The 25,249-nt window shown below is 53.8% G+C and overlaps 2 protein-coding genes and 1 long non-coding RNA gene across 11 annotated transcripts; 1 reads left to right on the top strand and 2 right to left on the bottom strand.

Annotated features, from left to right (window-relative positions):
* On the bottom strand, window positions 1-9,935 carry Cygb (cytoglobin). Of its 5 annotated transcripts, none has more exons than XM_087208150.1 (5): window positions 9,708-9,884; window positions 3,702-3,933; window positions 3,282-3,445; window positions 1,243-1,317; window positions 1-1,101 (listed from the first exon to the last, which is right to left on the bottom strand). In XM_087208150.1, the coding sequence occupies exons 1-4, from the start codon at window positions 9,848-9,850 to the stop codon at window positions 1,287-1,289; spliced, it is 570 nt and encodes a 189-aa protein (XP_087064276.1). In that variant the 5' UTR covers window positions 9,851-9,884; the 3' UTR covers window positions 1-1,101; window positions 1,243-1,286. The 5 variants fall into 5 exon arrangements, with proteins under 5 accessions (XP_087064276.1, XP_087064274.1, XP_087064275.1 ...); XM_087208148.1 differs by lacking the exon at window positions 9,708-9,884 and adding an exon at window positions 8,282-8,436; XM_087208149.1 differs by lacking the exon at window positions 9,708-9,884 and adding an exon at window positions 8,282-8,436 and having other exon boundaries at window positions 1,243-1,314.
* On the top strand, window positions 8,505-24,005 carry Prcd (photoreceptor disc component). Of its 5 annotated transcripts, XR_015450237.1 has the most exons (7): window positions 8,505-8,637; window positions 9,259-10,210; window positions 12,665-12,733; window positions 14,841-14,916; window positions 15,264-15,346; window positions 23,417-23,470; window positions 23,596-24,005. XR_015450237.1 is itself a non-coding variant. In XM_087208430.1 (5 exons), exons 1-3 carry the CDS (start codon window positions 12,348-12,350, stop codon window positions 14,855-14,857), a joined length of 156 nt encoding a protein of 51 aa, XP_087064556.1. In that variant the 5' UTR covers window positions 10,575-12,347; the 3' UTR covers window positions 14,858-14,916; window positions 15,264-15,346; window positions 20,155-20,250. The 5 variants fall into 5 exon arrangements, 3 of the variants coding, with proteins under 3 accessions (XP_087064556.1, XP_004860816.1, XP_012933616.1); XM_087208430.1 differs by lacking the exons at window positions 8,505-8,637; window positions 9,259-10,210; window positions 23,417-23,470; window positions 23,596-24,005 and adding exons at window positions 10,575-12,421; window positions 20,155-20,250 and having other exon boundaries at window positions 14,845-14,916; XM_004860759.4 differs by lacking the exons at window positions 8,505-8,637; window positions 9,259-10,210; window positions 23,417-23,470; window positions 23,596-24,005 and adding exons at window positions 10,575-12,421; window positions 20,155-20,250.
* On the bottom strand, window positions 22,888-23,582 carry LOC106010733 (uncharacterized). Its single transcript, XR_001184482.3, has 3 exons — window positions 23,401-23,582; window positions 23,169-23,290; window positions 22,888-23,025 (listed from the first exon to the last, which is right to left on the bottom strand). It is a non-coding gene; the product is annotated as an uncharacterized LOC106010733 (long non-coding RNA).
* Window positions 24,006-25,249: the final 1,244 nt, after the last annotated feature.

Here is a 25,249-nt window from a genome sequence, read left to right as displayed (position 1 = left end):
TACAGGAAGAACGGGTCTGTTTAATGACACAGATGGGTCTGGTTACAAACATCAGAAACTACAAAAGAAGGACAGGCAGTTACACGGTGACAGCGTGAGGATAGACAGGAGGGGACGCAGGCACAGTAGTCACAGCAGCAGAACATCCTTCGGGATGATACCTGTGACCAAGGGGCACATACGGGTCGCTGATGAGGCTGACACAGGTGGGTGGACAGGACCAACTGGCAGCCAGGGGGAGGTCAGGGAGAGCCAGGGGAGGCCCTGTGGCCCTGTGCCAGGGCTGGCCCTCCAGGTTGGTCACCCATGGGGAAATTCTGGGCCCGTCTGCCCCGGGCCTTGCCAATTCTAGGGCAAGTCCGTGAGTCAAATCCCTGCCTTGAGGGAGCCGAGTCCTGTTTTCCCAGAAGTGGAAAGGGGGGATGTGGGGAGCTGGCAAGCTGGGTCACCCCAGGCCTGATCCTTTGTGCTGCTGTGGACTCCACCTGCTCCGGAACTCCGCCCGAGTGCGACCAGGACCCTCGAGCCTCACAATGGGCGGGTGGGGCGAGGGCCCCAGGCTGCAGACACACATGGTAGATATGTATGTGTGCATATATATATATATATTCATATTCATAGAGATTGTATAGAGAATATATCTGTATAGTATATGGTAGACACGTGTGCGTGATACTCTAGATGGTGAGGTGCAGACCTGCATGCTGGTCGGCACGATGAAACGGGGCTGGTTCATTCCCGAATGACTCACAGACCTGTACCCGTTTCGCGCCAGCCGCTCAGCTAGGTCCTCCTCTAACAGCGAGTAGAAAAGCTAAGAGTGGGCCCCGCTCTGCAAGGTGGAAGGGTCCCCGCCCGCCCTGCTGCGCTGGGCTCGGCTTCCAGGCAGCCAGCGCGCCATCTCCTGGCAGCTCAGGGGACTGCGGCCGAGGCAGAGGTCTCCTTCGGGGAAGGCGAGTCGGGGTTCTTCCAGCTTCCTTGGCACCCAGAAAGGAAGGGTCAAGGAGGGTCTTCAGAACTCAGCCTTCTGCTCAAGGTGCTGCCAGGGAGGGGGAGCTGGGAGGGTCCTATGGCCCTGAAGAGGGCAGCGTGGTGGGTGGGCTGTGGACGAGACAGGAGATGGAATAGGTTACAAGGGTCAGGGAACCTGGGGGTGGTAGGCAGGGCACTTCCTGCTGAGATCCAGCATGGTGTGGAAAGTGATCAAGAGACCCAAGTTCTAGTCCTCCCTTTGCCACTAACCTGTTGTGTGTCTGGAGGCCCCTGCGAGCCCCAGATCCTTTCCTCTAAAATTCCGATGTCTGCTTTGCCTGCCTACTTGAGAATGGAGATGGGGTAAAACAGTATTTCAGGAGCTGCAAAGCACCGAACAAATCTGGGCTTTTTTCTATTCATTTGGAAATGTGGTACATTCTATTCGACCTGTCTAGACCTCCCCTAGCCCAAGTCTGGGTGCAGTCTGAGCACATGCAGCCCCCCTTGGCTTGCTGACCACACCCCTGCCCACTACCCCTCCGCCCACTCGAGATGCACACACCCCGAAACAGAGACGTTTAATAAACAGTGGCGTCTGGCCCACCCCTGCCTCCCTGATAAGAGGAGCTGGCGGGGGCGGGAAGGGGCCGCACTCCAGAACCCGGCTCTGAACTCGCTCCCACCCTCTGAGCCTGTGTGATCCTGGCCATCCCTCTGCTCTGCAGGCCTGGGACCTGGGATGCACACCTCCTCTAGGGTCCACATCCCATTCCTTTGGGAGACCAGGGTGGAGTGCAGGGTGAAAAGGGCTGGCTGGGGGACCTCAGTGTGGGTGCCTTGGCTGGTCCTCCACATGGCCCATCTCCATGCGGGCCATGAGGAGCAGAAGGTGGGGGGGGCAGATGAAGCCATTTCTGCATTTCTGATTTCTGCATGTTTGGCTCCATCTAAGTCCCTGGGGTCCAGTGGGGGCCAGAGAAGGGGGGTGCCTGCCATGTGTTTCTGATTCACAGAGGCTCAACCGCCAGCTCTCTGTGCAGTCCCTCTAGGCCCCCTGTAAAAAAGCCCTTTTCTCAAAAAGCAGGAAGTCTTGTCTCCGGGCTGTAAACAAACCCATCTGGGGGCAGCAGAGCCTCCTCCTCCTGGGGAGAGGAGTTGGAGGGAGGGCGAGTCCTCCCTCCCGTTTCCCTTCCCGCTGGCTCCTGCCTGGTCCCCCAGGGGACAGCTTCCAGTTAACCTCAGCTCTCCAGCTTGCCAGGACCCTCCTCTGGCAGGTAAAAAGCTCCTGCTTACTTCCCATCTACTCTGGGGTCTGGGGCAGGCCTGCACCCAGCTGTGCACATCTGGAATTGGCCTGGCTGCAGCCCCAAGTTCCTGAGCGCTCTGCTCAGCTCTCCTGGGGCGCTGCCTATGTGGGGGAGGATGTAGCACAAGCTCCTTGCCTGCTGGTCAGCAGCGGGAAGGGCAACAGGCCTGGGTTCCCCACTAGCCTGGGGGGACTTCCTCCTCAGAGGCTGGCCCGGGCCTACCACGCCTCAGGCCCGTGTGGAGGCTGGGGAAGAGACACTGAGGGTTCCATGGGAAACTGCTGGGAATGTTTCTTTACAGCACGTGTCCTGAGCCGCTGGCTGACCCTTGGCTTCCATTCCCACCTCCCTCCTCTCTCTCCTTCCTACTCCAGCCCTGCTCCCCTCTTCCATTCAGCTCCCACAGTCAGCCGGCTGCCCCTCCCCAGGGGCCAGAGTGTTCCCAGCCGCCTGCCACGTCTGAGCTGAGCCTTTCCCTCATGTTCCCCCGACAGCTGAAGTCACCGAGCCCGGCCACCCTCCTTGAGCCTGGGACTGGGAGCTGGCCTCGGGGTCAGCCTGGACGTAAACATCCCCAGAGAGTGTGCATGAGTGCCGCCCATGCCGGTCCGAGTGGGCCTGGGCATGTGTGTGCTTGCACATGTCCTCGTGATCCTCCTGGCTCTGGCCCTGTTGAGGCAGAGGGTGGTGGGAGCACTGGTCAGTGCTAGATGGAAAAACAGGCCCATGTGATTGGTGCTGGGGAGGAAGTGGCCACAACTGGTCTGGGCTGCCTGGAAGCCCCAACAGCCGAGCTGGCCACCAGGGCACTCTGTCAGACCTCCGCTCTCCTGGCAGAGGCCTTGGATCCTGTGCTCTCTTGCTCTAGGGAAAGGACAGTCTGCCCTAGGGGAGTTGGCCGCAGGCCTGTCGGTGCCGTAAAAGTGTCAGCCCCAGGACCCCAGGAGAGACAGAGGACATGGCGGGAGGCTGCCCAGCCCACCCTCACCCCCTCCTCACGTGGTGGTGTTGGGGACCTGCTGTACCCAGCCCACTTCCTTGTAGGCAGCAGTCACGTGGCTGTAGATGAGACCACAAAGCTTGGCCCAGGCTCTCTGTGCCTCTGGCGGGAAGTCATTGGCACACTCCTCAGCGATCACCTCCAGAATGACTCCAGAGATGATCTGGGGGTAAAGGGAGGAAGGGGGAGTGAATGTACGGACCGCAACCTCCATGGCCCCCAGGACCCACTTCTGCCTGTATCACCCAAGGAAATGGTTCCTAACCCGAGGGCCTGGCAGCTGTGGGAGCCAAACCCCTGAAGGAAGGGCCCAGCCCTTTTGTCCTCCCCTCCCCATGGAGGGGTCTTCTCCAGGGTAGGAGGCCGGGAACCCTGCTGGGCAGAGTGGGTGTGGGTGGTGGCGCTCCCCAGTGGCCTACCTTGAAGTACATGGGCTCCACCTTGTGCTTCAGGGCATGGGCTTTGCCCACGAGAGCCAGCACGGAGGATACCTTGTCGGGGTCGTGCAGGTTCTCCACCACGGTGTTGAGGGCCCCTACAACCCGGCAGGCGTGCTTCCGCAGCTGGGGGCTTCGCTCCATTTCCAGTGGCTCCTCCATGTGTTTGAACTGGCTGAAGTAATGCTTGGCCGAGGGAAAGTTCACAAAAAGCCTGGTGGGAGCGGGGTGCGTGTGTGTGTGTGTGCTGGAGCAGGGGCTTCTCCTCCTCTGCACCCCTTGGAGCAGCCAGGGATGGTGGCCAGGGTAGGGGCTGGAGAAGCAGGATCCGCCCCCACTTCTCACCCCAGTAACTTTTCACTACCACAGGTAGCTCTCCCTCCAACACAGACCTCCCTCTGCTGGGGTCCTGCCATGTCTACGGACATTAGGCTGGCAGCTTCCTGTTGCAGGCCTTTGCTTGCCTCCCTCCCTCCCTCCCTCCCTCCCTTCCTTCCATTACAGACAGCTAAGTTAGGTAGAAATATTATAGGCAGTCAGACAGGGCTAAACCTTGGAAGGAATCAGGGCAGAAGAGAAGGACACTTTACAACCGTGGCTGGAGGCGCATTCATTGAAGGCCAGGGCTCAAGATAAAGATGGAATGACCAGGCCTACATGCCTCCCCGAGGGATACTAGCATCAGTATTACCTGGTCTAATACAGTCTAGATAGGCATTAGTCACCCGGTTGGGTGACCAAGACCTCCTGACTCTTCCAAAGAAGGCCCTTGTTCTTTCCAGGTACACTTGCTATGTGACCTGCTTTTCCATTGGATCGATATTACCTAAGTTGCTATACTTGTAATCTTATTGGTTGATGGTAATTTTGGTCCACATTGTACCCACCTCATGGTTTTGCTCTATAAAACTTCCTCTATGAAGTAGGCTGGTTTGCAACCATTTTCGGGGTCTCCTCCTGTCTCTGTCAGGAGCTGTCTCTCTCTCAATAAAATTTTGCTACTCTTAACCTCCGTTGTGCCTCAGAATTCATTCTTCGATTTTGAGAACACAAACTTGGCATATTGGACATCTAACAAATTGGGAGTTACATTATTTCTCTTGTATCATTTGGAGGTCCTATATCACTTCCTCCCTCCCTCCTTCCCTCCCTTCCTTTTTTTGTGGAATTGGGGATCAAACATAGGGAATGCTGAGCTACATCCACAGCCTTTTTTATTTTTTAATTTTGAGATAGTTGCACTAAGTCCCCCAGGCTGTGTTCAAACTTGCAATTCTCCTGTAGCTGGATTGCAAGTTTGGGCCTCCACACCCAGCTCTTTCTAGATTCCTATCTCCTTTCTGAACCTGGCATGTCCTTCAATGCCTGGCCCAGTCACTACTGACAGGCTCAGAGTTGGGGCTCTGGAATCACAGCTCTATTATTCTCCATTTTATTTTAATTTTTAAGAGATGGGGTCTCCTTATGCTGCCTAGGCTGGCTTAGAACTCCCAGGGTTCAAGCAATTCTCCTGCCTCAGCCTCCTGAGTAGCTAAGACTATACTGGTAGGTGTGTGTCACGGCATCCCGCTTGTTATTCAGCTTTTCTAAGCCTCGGTTCCTTGTCTGTAAAAGTGGGTATCATTGTTCCTATGCCGTGGGCTGTTGTAAGGATGGAACAAGAAAGAGCCTGTCCTCACCGCAATGTCCGCAGGATGCGCCGACTTGGTTATTATTTTATTATGACAGAGTTAGAGCTCACTTTATGAACAACATCAACTGGCTAAGGTCACTCAGCCAGTGAGAAGACACAAGACTTAGTCCCCTTTCTCCTGCTCAGTCTCTCCTTTCCTTCCCACGCTGATCCCTTCCTCAGCCTGCAGTCACTATCGGTCAGCTGGTTTAATTAAAAATAGCAATTGATTTTTACCTACCTGGAGAGGGTCTGGTGTTATTTTGTACCCAGAAGTCTTAGCTCCTCAGTGAGCTGGCAAGCTCTTAGAGCAGACCCCAGGCTCCCTAGCTCCAGCCCGTCTCCTCTCCAGTTTGTCTGAAATTGTCTAATTCCCCCAAATACTGTTTTCATTCTGTCACTATCGTGCTCAAAAGCATTCAGTGGCTCCTGATTGTCTACTGGACAAAAATAAAAACTCCCTAAGCCGACACTCCAGACTTCTCACAGACCGCCCTGCTGCCGCTTCTCCAAGGTAGTGGCCACACTGTGCCGACCCAAGTCACCTTGCTCCAGCCCTGTGGCTTCACTCACTGCAGGTGACAGTGCTCAGGCCGGCTGTCTCCTGTTCCTGGAGGTTGGTGCATTCCTGACAGACTATGCCCTGTGAGTGCCCAGACTGGCCCCGGCCTGCTGCTGTCCCCTCCAAGCCATCAGTGCTACTCAGGTGGCCTTGCCTGGTCCCTTTTAGTCTGTGGGGCTGGACCCCAAGCCCACAGGCAGAGGCCAGGTCTCATGCACACCCTGGCCATTGCCCAGCCCAGGGTCCTGCAGGGCACAGAGCAATGGCAGTGGGGGGCTGTGTGGCACAACGCTGGGCTCAATCATAACTTACATAATTTCACGGCTCCCGAGGGTCTTGGACCTGTTTTCTCAGGTGTTTCCACCCCTTGGCAGGTCCCCTTTGTGATCAGAGAGCTAACAATTTGCCAAGCTAGCCTTCTGGCCGGGGGTCGAGTCTCAGCAGGGACCGATGCAAAGAGGGCAGTCCATGTGGAGGCTGAGAGGGCCCCTCTTTGAGGCTCAGTGTGACCTTAGACAAACCACTGCAGGCCCTCCCTGTCTGCAGAGACCAGTGCCAGGGGAGCCCTCCCGCTGGCTCCTCTGCAGACACCCGGGTGAAGAAAAATGAGGCAAAGGGTCTGAAAACATATCATTGTTTTCTGGAGAAGCATTGTAATGAGGCACAGATGTGAAAGCCCTGCCTGGACTTAACTGGGCACCTCAGACTTTGATGTTTTTATTTGTAAGGCATCACCACCTCTCTTACTGTATTTAATTGCCACAACCAAGCAGGTATTCTGTCCATCCAATTGCTGAGGAAATACCCAGGAATATTTGTCAAGCACATACAATGTGAGCTCATGAATTCTTGTCATACCCTCCTGAGGTTAGCACTGTTTTTACTCCCGCTCATGGGCTAGGAATTGATGCCTATGGTTGCCCAATAAGGTGAATGGCAGCACTAAGAAAGAGCCAGGCTTTGAGGGCTCTCAGGGTGTTTGGAGAGACCGCTGGGCAGGGGGCTGGTGGCCTGGGATTCAGGTAAATCTCCTGCCTCAACTCCCAGGGCTTTGTGGTGGCCCTGAGGAGAGCTCTGGGGAGTTCCAGCCCACAGCCAGGGGACCTCAGGGGCCTGGAGTGCTGCACCTGCCGCCTAGCCGCTCCCCCTGCCCCCGGTTACCTCCCAACCCTCCCAGGCTGGCCTGCGATGCCAGGAGAAGCCTCAAAGCCAGTCTCCGGGAGTTTCTCAGCTGCAGAGGCAGCTGGGCTTCCAAGAGCCTGAAATAGGCTCATCTGAGTGTGAGGGAGAAGGTGTTAGCGTTACAACTGGGAGGAGGGTGGGTGTTCCCTCCCGGTCTCCTCCCGGCAGTGGAAGTGTGGGGTCTGCCTCAGAGCCCCAGACAGCTCCTCCTCCTCCACCACCGCCTTGCTAACTGCTGGAGGTAGGGTGTGGAGGCCCCTGCCTCTTCCTTTTCCCACAGGCAGAGAGGGGCAACTGCGTGTGCATGCGTGTGTGTGCGTGCGTGCGTGCATGTGTGTGTGTGTGTGTGTGAGTGGCAATGATCAGAGGGCCAGTGTCTCAGGCTCTAAACAGGACCTGGTCCTGTGGATGTGCAGACTGTAGGTGGACAGATGAGGGGTCATGACAAGTCTCATGGGCACAGGAACTAGACAGGGACACAGGAGCCCTGAGAAGCTGGTGGCTCTTGTCTTTGTCCCTTCCTACCCCTCTCCCATTGCCCAGCCCCTGGGACAGACATCAGCAGGAGGAGGACAAGGACAGGAAGGCCTGTAGGACTGGGAGCTGGGAAAGAGTGGCTGAAACAGTGCTGGCCCAGGTTGTCCAGGTGGCCTGCTGTGCACGTAGGGCTGGGGACAGTGAACTGTGGCCAGGGTATCAGCAGGCCATGTCTGAGCGCATCTTGGGCTGTCTGAGATTAACTGAACGCCTTTATCTGAAACTGAGCTTACTGGTATATACCCTCCCTCCCCAGTGTCAGGAACGGGCAAGCAGCCAGAAGGGCATGCAGAGAAAGAAAGAAGGGGCTGGGGTGTAGCTCAGTGGTGAGCGCTTGCTCAACATGCACAAGGCCCTAGATTCCATCCTCAGCACCAAAAAACAAACAACAACAAAAAAGTGGAGAGAAAAAAAAAACCATGCCAAGAGCTCAGCTCAGAGATACAACAGCCCTGCCTGCCTTGGGCCTTAGCTCCTTTCTCTGCCCATCCCAAATTCCTGGAGAGAGAGAGAGAGAGAGAGAGAGAGAGAGAGAGAGAGAGAGAAAGGGAGGGAGGGAGGGAGAGAGAAACCACGGAGGGTGCTGACAGGATCTGGGGCTCAACAAACCTGGAGGAAAATGTCCAAGGTCCTGGGGCCCCACACCCGTGTGTCCAAGGCCACTCAGCCGTGGGCCGACACGGCCAGGCACAGCCCTCCAGTGCAGTCTGGCGCACCTGCGAGACTCTGCTCCCCACCGCGAGCCCGTGTGGGTGCCCACACATGCCAGGCAGGCTCCAGCGCCTGTGGCTTCAGGATCCCAACCCCTTTCCTAGCTTCCCACCGCCCCCACTGGGTCCCTGCCTGGAGCTGCAGAAGGAGCTGCCCTTCCTTGGGAGCTGCTTCTAACTCCTCCCAAAGCGCTATTTCCTCTTGTCCTCCAAATCTCTTTCTAAGTTGGAATGGGGACTATCAATATGGAGCTGGTAGGTCCCAGATTTGGGGAGGCAGAAGGGAGAGGGGGAGCAGGGGAGAAAGAGGAGCCAGCGACTCACAGGACTGGGAGACTCTGAAGGGTCTTCGCACAGCGAGGTTCTGCCCATCTCCACACACATGGCTGCCCTGCTCTGTCCCAGACTTGGCAGCCTCCTTCTGCCAGGGTTCAGGGGCTCAGGCTGAGTGTTTTGGGTTCTACACCTGGACCCTGGGCCCAGCTTGTGCGGGGAGAGAGTCTAGATTTGATCTGCAGCTACAGTTTCTAGTGCGTGGGGCTTGGGGACATCAACTTGCAGGTGTGTGTGCATCCGTGGAGCGCCAGGTCACTGGGCGGGGGCTCAGCGGTGCTGGTGCCTGAATGAACCCTGCCTCACTGCGCGTCCTCCCTGGCTGGGGTTTCCAGGGCAGGGCCCTGTTTCCCCAGGCTTCTGTCTCCCCTCACCAAACTCAGCAGGGACTATATCCTAGGGGACCGTTTGGTTCTAGCTCACCTGCGCCTCACCTGGCGCTCCCTGTTGGGGCCCCCCTAAGGACAAGGAGGCGAAGCTGGGAAAGGTAGACCTTCGCTGTCTACTCCTCCTGACCTCTCCCCTTGGCTCTGTTCTTTCTAGGCGCTGAGCTGGACGGAAGGGACTGCCCCTCTCTGCGCCCCTTCTCGGCTGACGAGCCTCAGTTTCCCCCGTCTCTAACGGGGAATCCCTCTGACCTTCAGAGGAGCTGTAAAATGTAAGAGCATACAGTTCTGCGACGGGTTGGCTGGAGTCCTCGGGAGGGAGACCTGGGAAGCCAGGAGTTCGGGGGCCAGGGAGGAGCGGGGCGACCGAGGTGCCCTCCTGTGTCTGGCTCCCAGTTCTCGCTGAGCCCCACGCCCCGAGCCAGGGAGGGCTCAGCCTGGGCTTCGATCTCCCGAGACGCCCCACGCTGCGCGCGCCCCCGCCGGCCCGGCCAGCCTCACTCGCAGCTGGGGAGGCAGCGACGGAGCTCGGACCCGGGCCGAGTCGCGTCTCCACAGAGCCGCCGCCTTCCCTGCCCTGGGCCCGGCCGGCCGGGAGACACCTACCTCACCAGGATGGCCACCCCCACGTCCTCGCAGTTGGCATACACCCGGGCCCACGTAGCCTGCACCGCCTTCCTCTCCGCCTCGGACAGCTCCTCGCTCCGCTCCCGGCGCTCAATCTCCATCTCGCCCGGCACTTTCTCCATGAGCAGCTCCAAGCCCAGCCCGGCCTCGCTCGGCGGCGGCAGGCGCGGGGCGCCGGCTGCGTGCGCGGCGGGCGGGCGGCGAGGGGCAGAGCGCCGGAGGGAGGGAGCGTGTGTGTGCGCGCCGGGCGTGAGTGTGTGAGTGTGAGTGTGTGCGTGTGCAGGGTGTATGTGGGGGGAGCAGGGGGCGGGATGTGTTCGCTGGAAAAATGTTTAAAAAATAAATGCGCTCCAAACCCCCAGTTCTGTGTCGGTGAGCCGATCCTGGCAAGGTGAAGGCTGGGCGGGGTGCGGGCGAGCGACGCGGCTGGCGCTTGCCCGCCCACCCGCAAGGCCACCGCGGGCCCCGCGGGCGGGGCGAGGGTAGGTGTGGCTGAGGCGCCGTGGGGTCCCTGGAGGATCCGGCGGTCACGCGGCGGCACCGGAGTGCGCTCCGGCGGGCGCGGGACGGGGCCAGCGGGGCCCGGCTCCGGCTGCGCGCGGCGTTTGGCTGTGTGCAAATGCGCACCCTTCACGCGGGCGGCGGGGAACTGGCTGCTCAGTCAGGCGCTCCCAGGCACTGACGGCGAGTGCGGCCGCGGTCCGCCCGAGGGGACGAACGCGAGGTCCGGGACGCGCAGAGCCCGGCTCCTGCTCCGCCCCCGCCCCCACCCCGCTCCGCAGCCGGGCGAGGCGCCACTCCGGGACCCCACCCCAGGCTGTGGACCCCAGGCTCTGGCAGGTTGAGGACTGGGGTCGTCTCCCTGCCCCCCTACGGCTCGGGCTGTCCTAACTTGGCCACCCACTGGCCTCTGGCTTCCAGAGGCCTGCGCCCCCTTTCCGGCCCGCCAGCACCCCCTCTCCCTCAGAGCGCGGTGGGAAGTGGGTCAGTGCAACACCGGCTGACCAGAGCCCGCTGTCCTGACTTCTGGTCCTGGCGTGGCAGAGGGAAGTCCCAAGGAGAGGCACGGAGGATGGCACCACGCGGAGGCCCTGGGGGTCAAGGCCTCCTGAGGAAGGCCCTGGCCCTGCAGGCATCTCAGCCCCACCAGGGTCCCAGTTCCCGGGGGGGCAGGGGAGGCACAGCTTCCACCTTCTTCGTGGGGGCTGCTGGGGAGGGTGGAGATTGGGCCAGAGGTGCCGGACGGTGCTTCCCAGAGTCCCCTGTCCCCTCAGGCGGCTGCTGAGTTCTGGGATGGCCAAGCCCATCTCAGACTCTGGGTGGAAGCCTAAGGCCACAGAGGGCCTGCAGTGTGGGACACCGAAGTCACAGTACCTCTGGGGTCTCTGGTTCTCCCTGCGGTTCCCTGGTGACCCTTATCCTGCCCAACGCTTGGGTGTCCCACAGGCTCTGCTCTTCAGCTTTGGTTCATGTCTTTATTTTTAAAATCCAATTTCAAGGTTGAGAGCCCAAGGAAGCATGGAGAACCCTGGCTGCGCAGGGGCCCTCCCTGGGGCTCAAGGTTTAGGCGCCCTGATGGGACCTCCCAGGGGGAGGAAAACTGAACACCTTCTGTAGGTCTTGGCTGGGTGCAGGGGAGCGGGGTTCTTCCATCACTGTCAGGCCCGTGTCCTGGCCGGCTGTCGCTGGCTCCATGTTCCACACATCCCAATCTCCCCTAATAGTTTCCTGCAGCTGGTGTGGAAACTTCCCCCAGAGGCCCCCTAGGATAGAGAAAGAAACCAGGAGAAATCTCATTTCATTCTTTATCCATTTCATGTGTCTTACAGTATAGGAATGTGTCTGTACAGTAGTCTAGTATACAGTGTATGAGTTTATACTTTATATACAATTATATAAGATAGTTATATAAGGTATAATTTGCATCTATTTTGTGAGTGCACTCTTACATTCCGCCTTTTACTAGAGGGTGTGCACTCAGAAAAGTTTGGGAGGGCTAACGGGATGGAACTGAGCCAGCCCTGCGCTCTGTGGCCGCCCTTGTCTTCCTGGCTCCATCATCAAATATCCTTCCCCTCTCCTCCTCCCGTCTCGCTGCTGCCTCCACTGTGACATCATTGCTCTTGGCTCATTACCGGAAGATGCATGAGTTTTTATGTCTGCAGCCCCCGCAGAGCCTCCTGAGGGTCTGGAAGTTCCGATGTCCCCAGGTCCTCTTTGCAGCTTTCCTGCCGGCCTGCAACTCCAGAAGTGCTCCAGGGCTTCAATGCCTTGACTGTAGTTACTTACTTTACTGAACAGCTTTTTGGTTTAGACTGGCAGCCCCTTGAGGACAGCCCAGCGACTACCAAGTCTACCTTCTGCATATGCTCACCCCGAAGGGGCTGATGTACCCAGCCACCAGAGGGGAAAGCTTGGGTCCAGTGAGGTTAATCAGCCTGCTCAAGGTCAGGGCTGCTGACCCCACTAAGCAGCTTGAGCCTCCTAATCCATTGCCCAGCAGGAGAGCTTAGGGACAGACACAGACGGCAGTGGCTTGAGAGAGCTGGCCAGGGCCATTTGGTCCCTGGCCTGGGGCCTTCTGCAGATTCAGCTTGGAGGGGATGGGGCAGCTGAGCCATGTGCACCACCCTCTTCCTGCTCAGCACCTTGGCCATGCTCTGTCGCCGCCGATTTGCCAACCGGGTGGAACCGTGAGAAACTGACTGGGCTCTGGGGGTGGGGCCATGGGTCATGGGTTATGGATTACAGCCAAGCTGAAGTGGGCTGCCACTGCCTTGACCTCCAGCGGGCTGGGAGGGGAATTGAAGGAGTCCCTGAGAGGGTCACTCTCAGAGCCTCTGGCCCCACAGCCCTAGGTGGTTGGGCTGTGGGGAGGGGCTGGGCAGGGCCAGGCACTGCCCACAGCTTTCCCTGCCTGCTCTTCTTTCCCACAGAGAGCCCACTGGAGCAGATGGGGCAGTTACGGGCAGCAGCTCAGATGTGGCCCTCCAGTCCTCAGGCAGGTGAAGCAGATCAGGGGGAGGGGAGGGAGGGGCTGCCATGGAAGCTGTTGCTGTGTGTGTGCGTGTGTGCGTGTGTGGTCGCCCTGCATGCCTGGTAGGCAGGACAGATGTCTGTTTTCCCCAGGTGGGAGAGGGGAGGAGAGTGTGAGCCCCTGGCCCCTACTCTGGACCAAAGCTGCACTGCCTTGCTTCTGTGAGTGCCCATACTATGTGTGTGAGCCGTCCCCAGGAGTGCCTTCTGTCAGAAGGAAGGCACAGGGGAGTGGGAGAGGGAGGGGCAGAGGCAGCTTTGGGGTGCTTTGCTCACCCGTCCTTGCCCTTCCCTCCCCCTCTGTCTCCCTCTGCCCCCCCCCCCACCGCCTCAGCAGCTCCACTGCCTGAACCTACAGCAGGATTCGCTGTCCAGTCCCCAATAGAAGGTGCAGAAGGAGCATGACATCATCAGCACCGAGTGCCATTGGCTGGGCAGTCCCTGGGGCAGGAAGCTGTCTCCAGTGGTCAGAAAGTTAACTCTTCCCTAGGCGGAAGCCATGTGGCCATTAGGGGGTGTGAAGTTATGAAGTTCTAGACTTTTCCTCCCCTGGCTCTTTGGTAGAGGCTCATAAGACCAAGAAGACACTGAAAAAAAGTCAACCAGTATCTATTCAGGACCTATGTGTAGTTGTTTTGTATGTGCCTATGGACCACACCTAGCGTTGGAGACCTTTCTGAAGAGCGATCTCTCATCCCTACTGAAACAGAGCAAAAAAGATCTAGGGGGTAGGCATGGTGATACATACCTGTAATCTTAGCACTTTAGGAAGCTGGGGCAAGAGGATTGCAAGTCCAAGCCCAGCCTGGGCAATTTAGGGATTTGGCTAGACAAAATACAAAACAAAGAGGGCTGGGCATGTAGCTCAGTGCAAAGGCTCTGGGTTCAATCTCCAGTATTGGGAAAAGAGAGAGAGACTGACTGACTCTGGGAGGCCCTCTGGCTCCAGGGCCCACTGGTAGGAGGGTGGAGTACAGCTCCTCAGGTTGGGAGTACAACTCCTCAGGTTGGGAGTACAGTCTGCATGCATATCTGGGACCCTCCATGTCTCTGGGTGGAAGACCTGCCTGCAAGGTGCCCCTTAGATGTGTAGAAACTGGCAAGAGAGAGAACTTGAGTCTCTCTCTAGTCTCCTGTCGTCTTGGTCCTGGAAGTCTCCCAGATTTGGACTGTCATAGGCCCAGTGTGAGTGTGAAACAGGCATTTCAGAGATACCTTCCTGACTCCACAGCCAGCTAAGATCATCCAGACAGTGCTCAACGGTGTTACTAATTAAACTGACATACATAGTATGACTATCACTGGGCCTCACCTGCAAGAGGCATTCAAATGCTGGCTGGTCCTCACTGCTGTTTGGTTGTGGAATTTAAATCCTGGTTCCTCTCTTACTGAGAGACTTTGGATAATTTATGTAACCATTTTATTTCTTATAAACTGGAATTAGTAACAAAGTGGCTATGGGTTTCTGTGAGGACACAGAGTAAACTACTTGGCAGTTATTATTTTACAGGGTCAGAGCTTTATTCTTCCCCAGCGGTTTCTCACATAGTTACTCACGTAGAGGAGGGTTGTCAGGACATGTGTTTTCTACACCTCTTACTAATGGTTAAGAAAACTGAGGAACAGGAAGATTTGAAGGGCTTGCTTAAGATCACCCGTCCACTTTGTGTCTGATGTGGGACCATCAGGCCTCTGACTTTCAAGCAAACTCTCTTTTGCCTGAAATGGGCCTGGCCCTCCTGGCAGGAGAGGAAAGGGCAAATCTGCAGACCATCTGGCCAGGCCTGGCCTAGAGTGATTTAGTCAGACTTGGGATCCAGTTATCTGGAAAAATTGGTCCGACATGGAGGAACCACCTGCTGACAGTGACCGCCACAGAGGGCTGGCTGAAGGGAGCATAGGGATGAGATTTCTGCTTTCCAGTTCCAAGTCATAAATTCCAACTTGTTTCTTAGGTACTCCTTCCCTCAATATCTGATGAATGGCTAGGTGTGGGGGTACAAGGAAGAAGAGAGCCAGAAATGTGAGTTGTTCTTTTCCTCCAGTCCTTTGACTCCAGTGCTTTCCTCCACTTAGGGAGAAAGAACCTCTGAAGTAAGCCTTCACTTCGTCAGGCTGGGCTCAGCTCTGGGGACTGGGATCAGCTGGCCAGGCAAGTAGGGCAGGGCCAGGAGCCCTGGAGGGCAGAGGGTAGAGCTGGGTCAAGGAAGAAGAACCCAGGTACACCAGGCAGTCTTCAGCTCTGTGGTCACTGGTGGAGGTGGAGTGGGAGGATGGTCATTCATTCAGCACCTTCTTCAGCCTAATACCTTCCAGGCCACGGGCAAGGGCTGGCTAGAGGAGAACCAGGTATGGGAGAAGTGGTGGCTGTGCCGAGGCCTGTGGATCGTGCTGGAGAACTTCTAACAGGAGGTGGTGCTCCGGGATATCCCTTCTCCAGTCCTAGGCTGGTCTGTGTGCATGGGAGAAAGCAATGATCTGTTTGGCCTTCTGTTTCAGTCCAAGTCTTTGTTTGACCTCCAGCCCAAGAGGACACGATGGGTACAGCAGTTGGGAGAAGGAGAGAAGCAGCAATGGAGAAGGTAAGCTCCTCCCTTTCGGCCCCTGGACAGACCCCCGCTGTGGGGCTCCTGAGTGAGGCCTATTTGGGGCTAGGGATAAGAATCGAGCTGCTTGCTACTCTTGGAGTTCCTGGGCATCCTCTGAGGGACAGAGGAACCCAAGAAGGGCCAGAGAGAGGGACTTGCTGGGGTCCACCGGGTTAACTCTAGGGCAGCCCAGCAGCTCATGCAAGAGGCAGAACCAGCAGAGAGTGAGGAGCATCCAGAATCAAGGGACAGTGGCTAGCTCGTGTGCATGAGTCGGGGGCTTTTATCTTTCTCCAGTTGATTCCTCACAATAACCCATGGAGATGATCTGCATTGTGTAACTGAGGACAAAGAGGCAGGTTCAATAACTTGCCCAATGTCACCTACACTGCTAAGTGGGGGACCCAAGGCTCACCTGGAGGCTGCAGAACCTAACCCAGTCTGCAGCTGCTTGGTGAAAGGGGGAGTCTGCTAGCTTGGGCAACTGTGTGACAGAGCCCGATCGATTCTATTAAAGCCGGCTTGTGGTCTAGGGCTGTGTCGGTGTCAGTTTGCCACAGTGGCCATTTTCTGTGGCATTTGCCTCTCCCCAGAGCTCACCCTGTCATTTGGCTGCTCTGCTGAAATCATCAGTAAGAAAGGCCTGCTGGATCTGTGACATGTCTGCCTGCAGCTGGATGGGAGCAGTCACCAGCTGGTCTTCTGAATGTGTTTTCTGTGTGTGTGTGTGTGTGTGTGTGTGTGTGTGTGTTCCAAACGGGCAGTCGTGTGTGGGAAGGGAAGAAGCATGACACTTGTTTTTGCCAATGTGCTGACTGCTCAGTAATGGTGGTGGCCTCCTTTGCCCCCAGCTGCTCTGCCATTTCTCTCTCTTTACAGTCCTGCTCGAACCTGAGCAGAGATAAAAGCAGATTTCCGCTCACTCACAGATCCAGGCGCAGACCCTGCAGGCAGCTGCTCCCAACTGTCTCATAGCCATTAATCTTCAAAAGCCCCCCTAGTCCCCCACTCAGGCATCTCTCCTCCCTGGCCAGCCCCCCACTGCCAGCCCTGCAGCCAAGTCTGCCTGGCTGGCCTCTGCCCTTGACTTTCAAGCAGCAGGAGATGGGAGAGTTCTCTAGACAGCAGCACCCAGCCACTGCTCCACCTCCAAGGGGAGGCAGTGAGAGGTACCAAAGCCGAGAGGGAACCCACTCTGAGGCTGAGGGAGGAGGCTGGAGTCTGCTGATGCTGCAGGAGCCTTCCGTGGGAGCTTCTCAAAGGAGGGCAGGGAGGAGGCAGGAGAAGGTCGCCTCAGGAGAAGGAGCCCGCCAGAGCCAGAGCGCCTACCTGACCCAGGCCACGAGCCCGTGGCCACCTGTCTCAGCTCCTGTCAGTCCTGTCTTCCTCCTGGGAGGCGTGAGCCTTCCCAGTGACAGGAGTGTCAGGCTGAGGGCCAGAGGGCGCTGTTCCCAGGACCCCCCGTCTGTGTTCCCTGATCCCATCCTCGCCGCCCTCGTTCTCTAATCTACTTGCCATGTTCCTGTCACCTCATCTTTGCCTCCACTCTCTGCCATCGCTCAGTTGCCCGCCTCCTTCCAATGGTCTGTGGAATTGTCAGACCAAGGTTACGGAGCGGGCACACAGGGCTGGCTCCAGGCCCAGGCCCCCTTCCACAGGGTGGCACCCCTTGGCAGCACTGTTCGGTGAGCCTGGGCAGGATTCAGTCCAGGTGAAGGGTGGGAAAGAGAGAAGGGGCTGCTGGCAGTGGGGCATGTGGCTGCCTGGGTTTGAGTTTGCTTGGGCCTGGCAGCTGGGGTGCCATGTGGGCTGGGAGGGAGGGGCTCTCCCCCTCTCCCCCTCTCCCCCTAGGGAGCAGGCTGGCTTTGGTGGGAGCAGATTGTGTTTACACCTTCCCCGCACACCCAGCCCACGCTCGCCTCTTATTCCCGGGGCCTCTCCCACCCCTGGGTTCTCTGCGAAATCTGCACATTTGCAGCTCCTGCTGCAGAGTTGCCTCCCTCGGCTAGAACTCCTCTACCAGAGGCTCCCCGGACCCAGGAGCCCCTCCTTGGCCCCTTAGCTCCCATCACAGGGGTGGGTGTGAAACCTGGGTCAAGGGTGGACCCTTTTAGGGGGAGTCACTTAAATTGTGGCCATGACACTGTCCCCCCAGAGCGAGTCTTTTGTCTCCCTATTTCCTTGGAAAGACCCACTGCTTGGAAGTGGGAGCAGGAATGCTTAGGGGCTTGGTAGAGAGGGAGCTGAGCTGAAGAGCTGGGTTAGTCCTAGTTCACGATGCCGGCACTGATGAAATAACAGTGAAGGAGCAAAGAGCGAGGACTCCAGAGTCAGAACACCTGGATCTTCTTCCCTCTGTGACCTTGGGGTCCTTATGGCATGTTTCTGTGCCTCAGTTTACCTCCATACGATGGAGATAGTAGCACTTACTTCTGAGTTGGTGTGAGGGTTCAATAATGTACATAGTGATTAGCATACCTAGTAAGTCTTCCATACACGTGAGCTAGTACAGTTATCTGGGAACTGTAAGGTACTGCACAATGGCAGATTCAGAATATTTGGAGTTCCTCCCGTCTCACCCCATGGTCCTTCCCGCCCTGCCTTTCCATATACACAATCACTGGGCGATGGGCAAGTACAAAGCAAACTCGAGGAGGGCAGAGGGTACCCAGCGAGCCTGTACTGGCAACGACCACCCTGGCCTCTGGGTGTGCCCAGAATTCTGTCTCCGCCTCCATGGGGGTCTGGATCTGGATATCTCCCCTCAGCTGGCCCTGCTTCCCAAGTGCATCTCAGCTGCCGAGGAAGACAGGAGCCGTTTGCCCTCAAGCCTTTCCCCCTTCATCTGAATGCTAATCTTTCTGCTGGCCAGGGCCTGAGTGACAAGGAAGAGGCTGCTCAGAGCTGCAGGGTGCCCAAGGGTAGCAGCCGGAGCAGGGAGGTGCTGCTGTCTGCTCCTTCTGTGGCTGACACTCAGGGCTGCTTCCAGTCTCTCCTGGAGGTTGGAACATGACCAGAGAACTAATGAGGTGTTGGAAAGGAGCAAGGAAGTAGCCATGGCAGCTGCAGCAGCTGCTGCTGTCCTGCGTCAGCCTGGGGAGCAGATGTGGCTCTGGGGGAGTACCTGCCCATCTCAAACGTCTGGTGTGTATCTGTGTGTGTAGAATGGTCCTGAGAAAGGTGTGCACCAGAGGCCTTGGTCCAAGCCTACACGGGGAAGGCCTGGAGCCCAATTTGAGGCAGGCACAATGCAAGAGCCATGTACCCCACTCACCCTACAAGTGCCCTGGACCCCTCTGCAGGCACCTCACAGTCGGGTAGTAGCCTAAGCCCTTGAGCTAGAGGTAAGTAATGCTTCTTTGTGAGCCACCAAACGAGAATGGCAAAATGGCCTATGCTGAGGCTTAGGTTAATATAATGATAATGACCCTAAGAATGCTATTAATAATGGCTAACACGTATCAAAACTTTTTATGTGCTAGGCACTGTGCCCAGTGTCTTATTTATAAGCACTATCTCATTTATGAGGCAGGCACTGTTGTTATCCTCATTTACCCATTCAGGAAAGTGAAGTTCACAGAACCTGCTCAAGGTCACTCAAAGCTAGCAAGAAAGACAGGCCTGAGCCTGGGAAATCTGATGCCAAACCTTGGGGCAGACAGGACCAGAGTCTGGGTTGGTGAGGAAATTCCAGGTGTGACCTGTCAACAAGGACACAAGCACTGGAGCCCTATACCAGCCCTGGACATGTCTTTGCAGGGGCCAGGGTTATTCCTGCTGCTGTCTCTTTGAGGACACCTCAGGCAAGGGCAGACCAGTCTCTGGGGCTCAGAAAGGCCAGTCTTTGGCTGCTTGCTGAGGGGAGTGAAGAATGCCTCCTCAGGATCCATCAGTGTCCCTCAGGGAGGAAGCAGTCGCCCCTGGGAGGGATGAGACAGCAATCCCTGTCATTGCTTCCTTCAATCAGGGGCAGAACCCTGGGGAGAGGAGAGAAAGGCAGCCAGAAGCCCAGCTGGAGAGGAAGGAGTGCACGGCAGACTGTTTTGACCTGCTTGTGTTTGCGAGGGGAAGATATGGGCCAGAGACCAAAGAGGTGGCTTCAAGAGGGATTCAGGACAAGCTGGAAACAAGTCCTGTAGCTAAGGACCACAGACCCTCTCTGTGGGATACATGTGCCCCCTAGTGGGGGTTAAGACTAGATGGTGGCTGGGCTGAGGGTTTAGCTCAGTGGTTCCACTGCGTGCCTGGCAAGCGCAAGGTCCCAAGTTTGATCCCCGGTACCAAAACAAAAACAAAAACAAAAAGATTAGATGGTGGCTAAGAGAATTAAAACAAAAAAAAAAGATTTCCTGACCTTCTCAGCATGTGAGCTGGGGGAGGAAGTGCCAGTCTTGTCCCTAAGTGAACACACACTTAACATCATATGCAGAAGCCATGTGAACTAAGCATGGAAAGAAATTAATTTATTCAGGGGCCGGGGATTTAGCTCAGTGGTTTTGCCACCTGCTGCACAAGCGCAAAGACCCAAGTTCGATCCTCAGTACCAAAAAAAAAATTAATTTATTCATTTGATTGTTTACTTACAAGTACATATTGGGAACCTACAATGTACACACACTGAGACAGGTGTTGGGAGTGGAATGGTAATAAAAGAAGGTGTATCACTCTCTGCCCTTTCACTTAGTGCCATACAAAGATCTGGCCATGAAGCCTAGTTCTGCCAGCTTACCCTTGCCTGCTCATATAACCTTTTGTTCTCTAGACCTAGTTTTCTCCATTCAATAAACCTGTGTTGAACCTAGGTGATATTTAAAGGACAAATGACCTCTTTGGGAAAAGAACCATGGAGCAAAATGACGGGATGGACCAGATGATCTCAACGCCCCCACAGATTTTCCTCATCAAGAGACTGTCTGGAGGTGCTGACAAAGGCCTGCCATGTGACAAACATTTACAGAGTGCTGTGTGCCAGGCACTCTGGATACAAAAATGGATTAAGACCTTCTGCCACAATCAACCAGGAAACTGGACAAAATATAAGAAACAGACACTTGACAACGGGCAGCACACAGGACAATGACCCCATGATTGCCTTGGCCTCTGCCCAGAGACAATCCCCTGCTGTTCATAAGGATATCCTGTAGACCAATGGAAACCAAAAACAGAGCAACAAAGGTATCTCAGTGGAGAAAGGAAGGTCTTTTTTAACTGGATACAGAAAGCACTAACTGTAGAAGAAAAATCCACTGGACTTTTTCAAAGTTAAACTTGTGCTCTTGAAAAGACTGGGAGAAAATATCTGCCAAATATCTGAGAATAGACTTCTATCCAGAATATATAAAGAACTTTTACATTTCAATAATAAGACAGCACAGTTATTAAAAAGGGGGGAGGAGGACTGGGGATTTAGTGCAGTGGTTCTGCCATCTGCTTTGCAAGCACAAGGTCCCGAGTTTGATCCCCAGTCCAAAAAAAACAAGGAGGGGGTTTAATAACCATTATACCAAAAATATACATCTAATCAATGGACACATAGAAAGATGTTCAGTTCCATAAATCATCAGGGAAATGCAAGTCAAAAGCATGATGAGATACCAGTACACACCACCAGAATGGTTAAAATTAAAGAGTGACCATAATGAGGTGAGGATGTGGAGAAATGTAATCCTATAACAAAACCACTTGGGAAATCAGTGTGATGTTCTTTATAAATGAATCCAAGAGGAATGAAAACTTATGTCTACAAAAAGATTTTACAGAAATGTTCACAGCAGGTTTATTAACAATAGCTCCAAGGGCTGGGGATTTAGCTCAGTGGTTCTACTGCCTGCTTCGCAAGTGCAAGGACCTGAGTTCAATCCCTGGTACCAAAAACAAATAAACAAACAAAAAACAATAGCTCCAAACTGGAAGCAACCTAGTCAGCAACAGGTGAATGGGTAAACTGGGGTACCTTAATACAATAACACTCAGCAATAGTGAACTATGGACATCAGTAACAACATAGGTAAACTGAGAAGCTAGACACAAAAGGAGCACCTCATGTGGGATTTTACTTATGAAATTCTAGGACAAGCAAAACTAATTGATAGTGACAGAACGCAGATCAGTGGGTGACTAGGGCCAGGACTGGAATGGGGCTGACTGTAAAAGGGTACGAAGGTGCTCTTTGGGATGACAAAAAATGTTCTAGGTCATGTCTGGGATTATGCCTGTTGGACTCTAATGGTACATTTTGAGTGGATGTATTTTATTGACATATATTATACCTCAATAAAGATGACCACACAGTTAAAACAAGAACAAAGACCCCATCCTTGTTTTGCTCACAGCCTAGCAGAAAATCCAGATGGGGAAAAAATAATTCCAAAACAGTGTGATGAGTGTCAGAAACATGACCAAGCAACAGGCGCTCCCATTCACTGGGTGTTTATCTTGTTCCCAGGCCTGGGTTAAGTGCTTTGCATGCAGTCATACAACAGTCCCCTGAGAGTGGATGATCACCACGCCTCTCATTTTACAGATGAGAAAAATGAGTCTTAGAGCCAGGTGAAGTAATCTGTCCAAGGTTACGTAGCTAAAGTCAGCAAAGCCAGGACGTTCCTCCAGGCTAGTCTGATTGCAGAGCATGTGCTAAACCACCTGCCGCAAGAAAGGAGCCTTGACCAAACAGCTCAGGACTGCTGTAGCATCACAGTCAAGGCTACGAAGAGGAGGTATTTATGAGCTGGACTTTGCCAAGCAGGGGAGAAAATGAGGGGAATTTCAAGGCAGAGGGAACAAATATCACCACAAGAAAGGTTATGCAACAGTTGTGAGAAGACAGATTTCTGGGAACAGAAAGACATGTCCAGGAAATAGATAAGGGCCAGAGAACATTACATAGTCTTCAAATTTGTTTATTTTTATTTTTCTAAATTCTGTGTGTGTGTGTGCGTGCGTGCGCGCGCGTGTGTGTGTGTGTGTGTGTGACTAGGGATTGAACTCAGGGCTTTCATACTGAGCTACATCCCCAGGATTTCCCTAAAATGCTAAATTGCCCAGGCTGGGCTTGAATTTTCCATCTTCCTAAACCTCCCAGAGTGCTGGGATTATAGGTGTGTACCACCACATCTGGTTTAAAATAGTAACAGTTTTACTAAAGGCAACAGCTCTGCAGAGCAGGTGAGTAAAATGCATGGCTTTTCTTCCTGAATACTATTGTAAACTCAAAGAAGTAATCTACAACTCCAAGATCTCTATTCTCAAAAAATAGAGTATACACTGTTACATTTCTCCTCCTCCAGAAAGTTAAAGCTACATTCAGTGATCTAAGATTTTTGCTGAACAGGATTTGTGGCATTGATTGACAATCTTCAACGAAGAAAAAAATCCTGAATGTTTTCACGATGAACTTTGTAGGAGGATGAACTGAAATCACTGGAGTTATGCAAAAATGTTCCAATGTCACTGCAGAATATTTTGGGAAACATAGCATGGTGGTTATGTTAGCATCCTGTTACTATAATAAAACACCTGAGATAATTCTCTTACAAAGGTAAAAGTTTTATTTTGGCTCACAGTTCTGGAGAGTCCAGTCCGAGATTAAAGGCACTTGGGCCTTTGCTTTGGGCCTCTAGTAAGGCAGCACATCATGGTGGATGGGAGGTGGTGCCAACTGCTTAGCTCCTAAACTAGGAAGCAGAGAGGGAGGGAGAAGAGATTGAGGTCCCTAAATCCCTTTCAAGGATACACCCCCATCCCCTAAGGACCTCCCACTGAGCTGCACCTCCTACAGGTTCTACCACCTCCTCACACTGCCACCCCAGGGACCAACCTTTTAACATACAGGTCTTTGGAGGACATTCAACATCCACACTATAACAGAACTGTAACTCGCAGTCAAACCACTGTCTGGGATTTTCATGATGCATTCTTCCAGGGAATTATTCTTACATGCTAAAAAAGATACGGCAAGTGCCAATATCATTTAGGATGATTTTTACTCTAACAGAATGCCCAATTAAAATACCTTAAACAATACAGATATTTAAAAAAAAAAATCTCACCTTTTGTATTTGACAGAAACTGAGATGTCATTGCTCGTAAGACATAGCCTGCATTTGGAACTATTAAAAGGTAAAAATACATTTCTGAATCAAAACAAGAGGGCTGAGGTCAGGGTTTTAGGACTGGCTATTTCAGCAGTTCATTGGCATCACCAAGGACTTGAGTTCTTTTTTCTTTACTCTCTGTCTTCATAGGTCTTCAGCTCTTGCTTTTTATTTTGTACTGGGGATTGAACTCAGGACCGTGTGCTGAGCTTAAAGCTTTAGCTTGAGCTATATCCTCAGCCACTCAGCTCTTGCTTTGAAGGAAGCCTCACGGATGCAAGATGGCTGCAGCAGTCCCAAGTATATCTTCACAATGTCCCAAAGCCGGAAAAGAGGCTGTTACTTTTAAAAGCATAAAATTTTCCCAGACTTGGCCAGAATCACATTGCAGATAAGATGGAGGAAGAACAGCTTGCAGAAGGGCCACTACCAGTGCCTGCATACAGATGTACTTTGGTGCAACCACTCCAAGTGTCAACTGCCTGGGATACAACCTATCCTCTTTCATGTTTTTATTAATAAAACTAAAGATTCCTTTTACGGTTAAGGAGTTAACTTAATATTGCGAAGATTCTGTCTTCTATTACTGTGGGTTTTGGATACCACGTCTTAAGTCTATCAGTGACTGCCAAACACAGCAGACCAGCTGACTAACTCTTCCTTTGCACTCAGAGCCTGGGTCCGTGAACAGCACTGGAGACTCCTGGCCAATTTGGTTTGTGATCTACTTTTGTCACTTATAAATAGACTGGGATTCTTCCCATGTCAATAAATACAGAGCTGTACTAGTCTTGTTTAACAGCTATACAACAATTCCACTGTGTGTAAAACTCAAACATACTGGATCTCACCATGAGTAGAGACGAGATCACAGTAACATGAACACTTCAGTCCCAACCGCTCTGTCCTGAATGGCCAGCCGCTCACTCAGGGATTCTGATGCATTCTTTGAAGTTTCTCTGTTCTTTCTGGACCGCCTCCTCTGTTGTACCTCGCTTGCGCTCAGGCACAAGGCCTCTTGGCCACTGGCCAGCTGCCCGGAGCACTCCATGGATTGTGAAACTGCTGCTGTTCTAAGCACAACTGTGCTCTGCAGGGAAGCTGTGCCCTATCAGGTGTGGCAGCCACAGTGACTGTGGCTGAGGAGAGAGCTATAGAAAATGGCCCTCCTTGCACACTGGGTGGCAACTAGTCTGGGGACCAACCCGGCCTGTGAGAGCCTGAATCAGAGTCTTTCCCAAATCACCTCCCATAGACGCTCACCCTCACTCTTCCTGCTATCAAGGGGCTCAAAAGAGTGGAGCAGGTGCCCAGCATTCTCCTCTTTTCATTTCTGATTTGTCCCCAACCATCTCTGCAAACAAAAATTCTCTTCCCTTCTTGTTTGCCCCTCAAAAATTCTTATAGATAGGTAATGGAGAAAAAAAATAACCAAGACATATCATGTACAGGTACAAATACCCAATGATAAATGTAAATGAATTGATTATCTAAAATGTACCAATAAAAGAATTTTTAAAAATTCTTATATATTAGATCAACTCATTTACGGTGCAGAACAAGTTAGTGGAGAAAGCATGGATTCTGCAGGCTGGGATCAAATCCTGATTCTGCCAGTTACCAGTTATGAGAACTGAGGCCAAGCTCCTTCATCTCTCAGTGCTTCTGTCTCCTCTTCTGTAAAATGGGCTAATGCTAGTACTTCACAGTGCAGTTGTAAGGGTTAAATGAGTTAAGATACATAAAGTACTCAGTGCAGCGAACAGCACCTGGTACATGCTCTAAGGTATTAACTACCATTATT

The sequence above is a fragment of the Heterocephalus glaber genome, unplaced genomic scaffold (assembly GCF_053883595.1).
Source record: "Heterocephalus glaber isolate CG9 unplaced genomic scaffold, H.glaber_assembly_v1.0 deba00000937, whole genome shotgun sequence".
NCBI classification, from domain to species: Eukaryota; Metazoa; Chordata; class Mammalia; order Rodentia; family Bathyergidae; genus Heterocephalus; species Heterocephalus glaber.
This window is presented reverse-complemented; position numbering and strand designations above follow the sequence as displayed.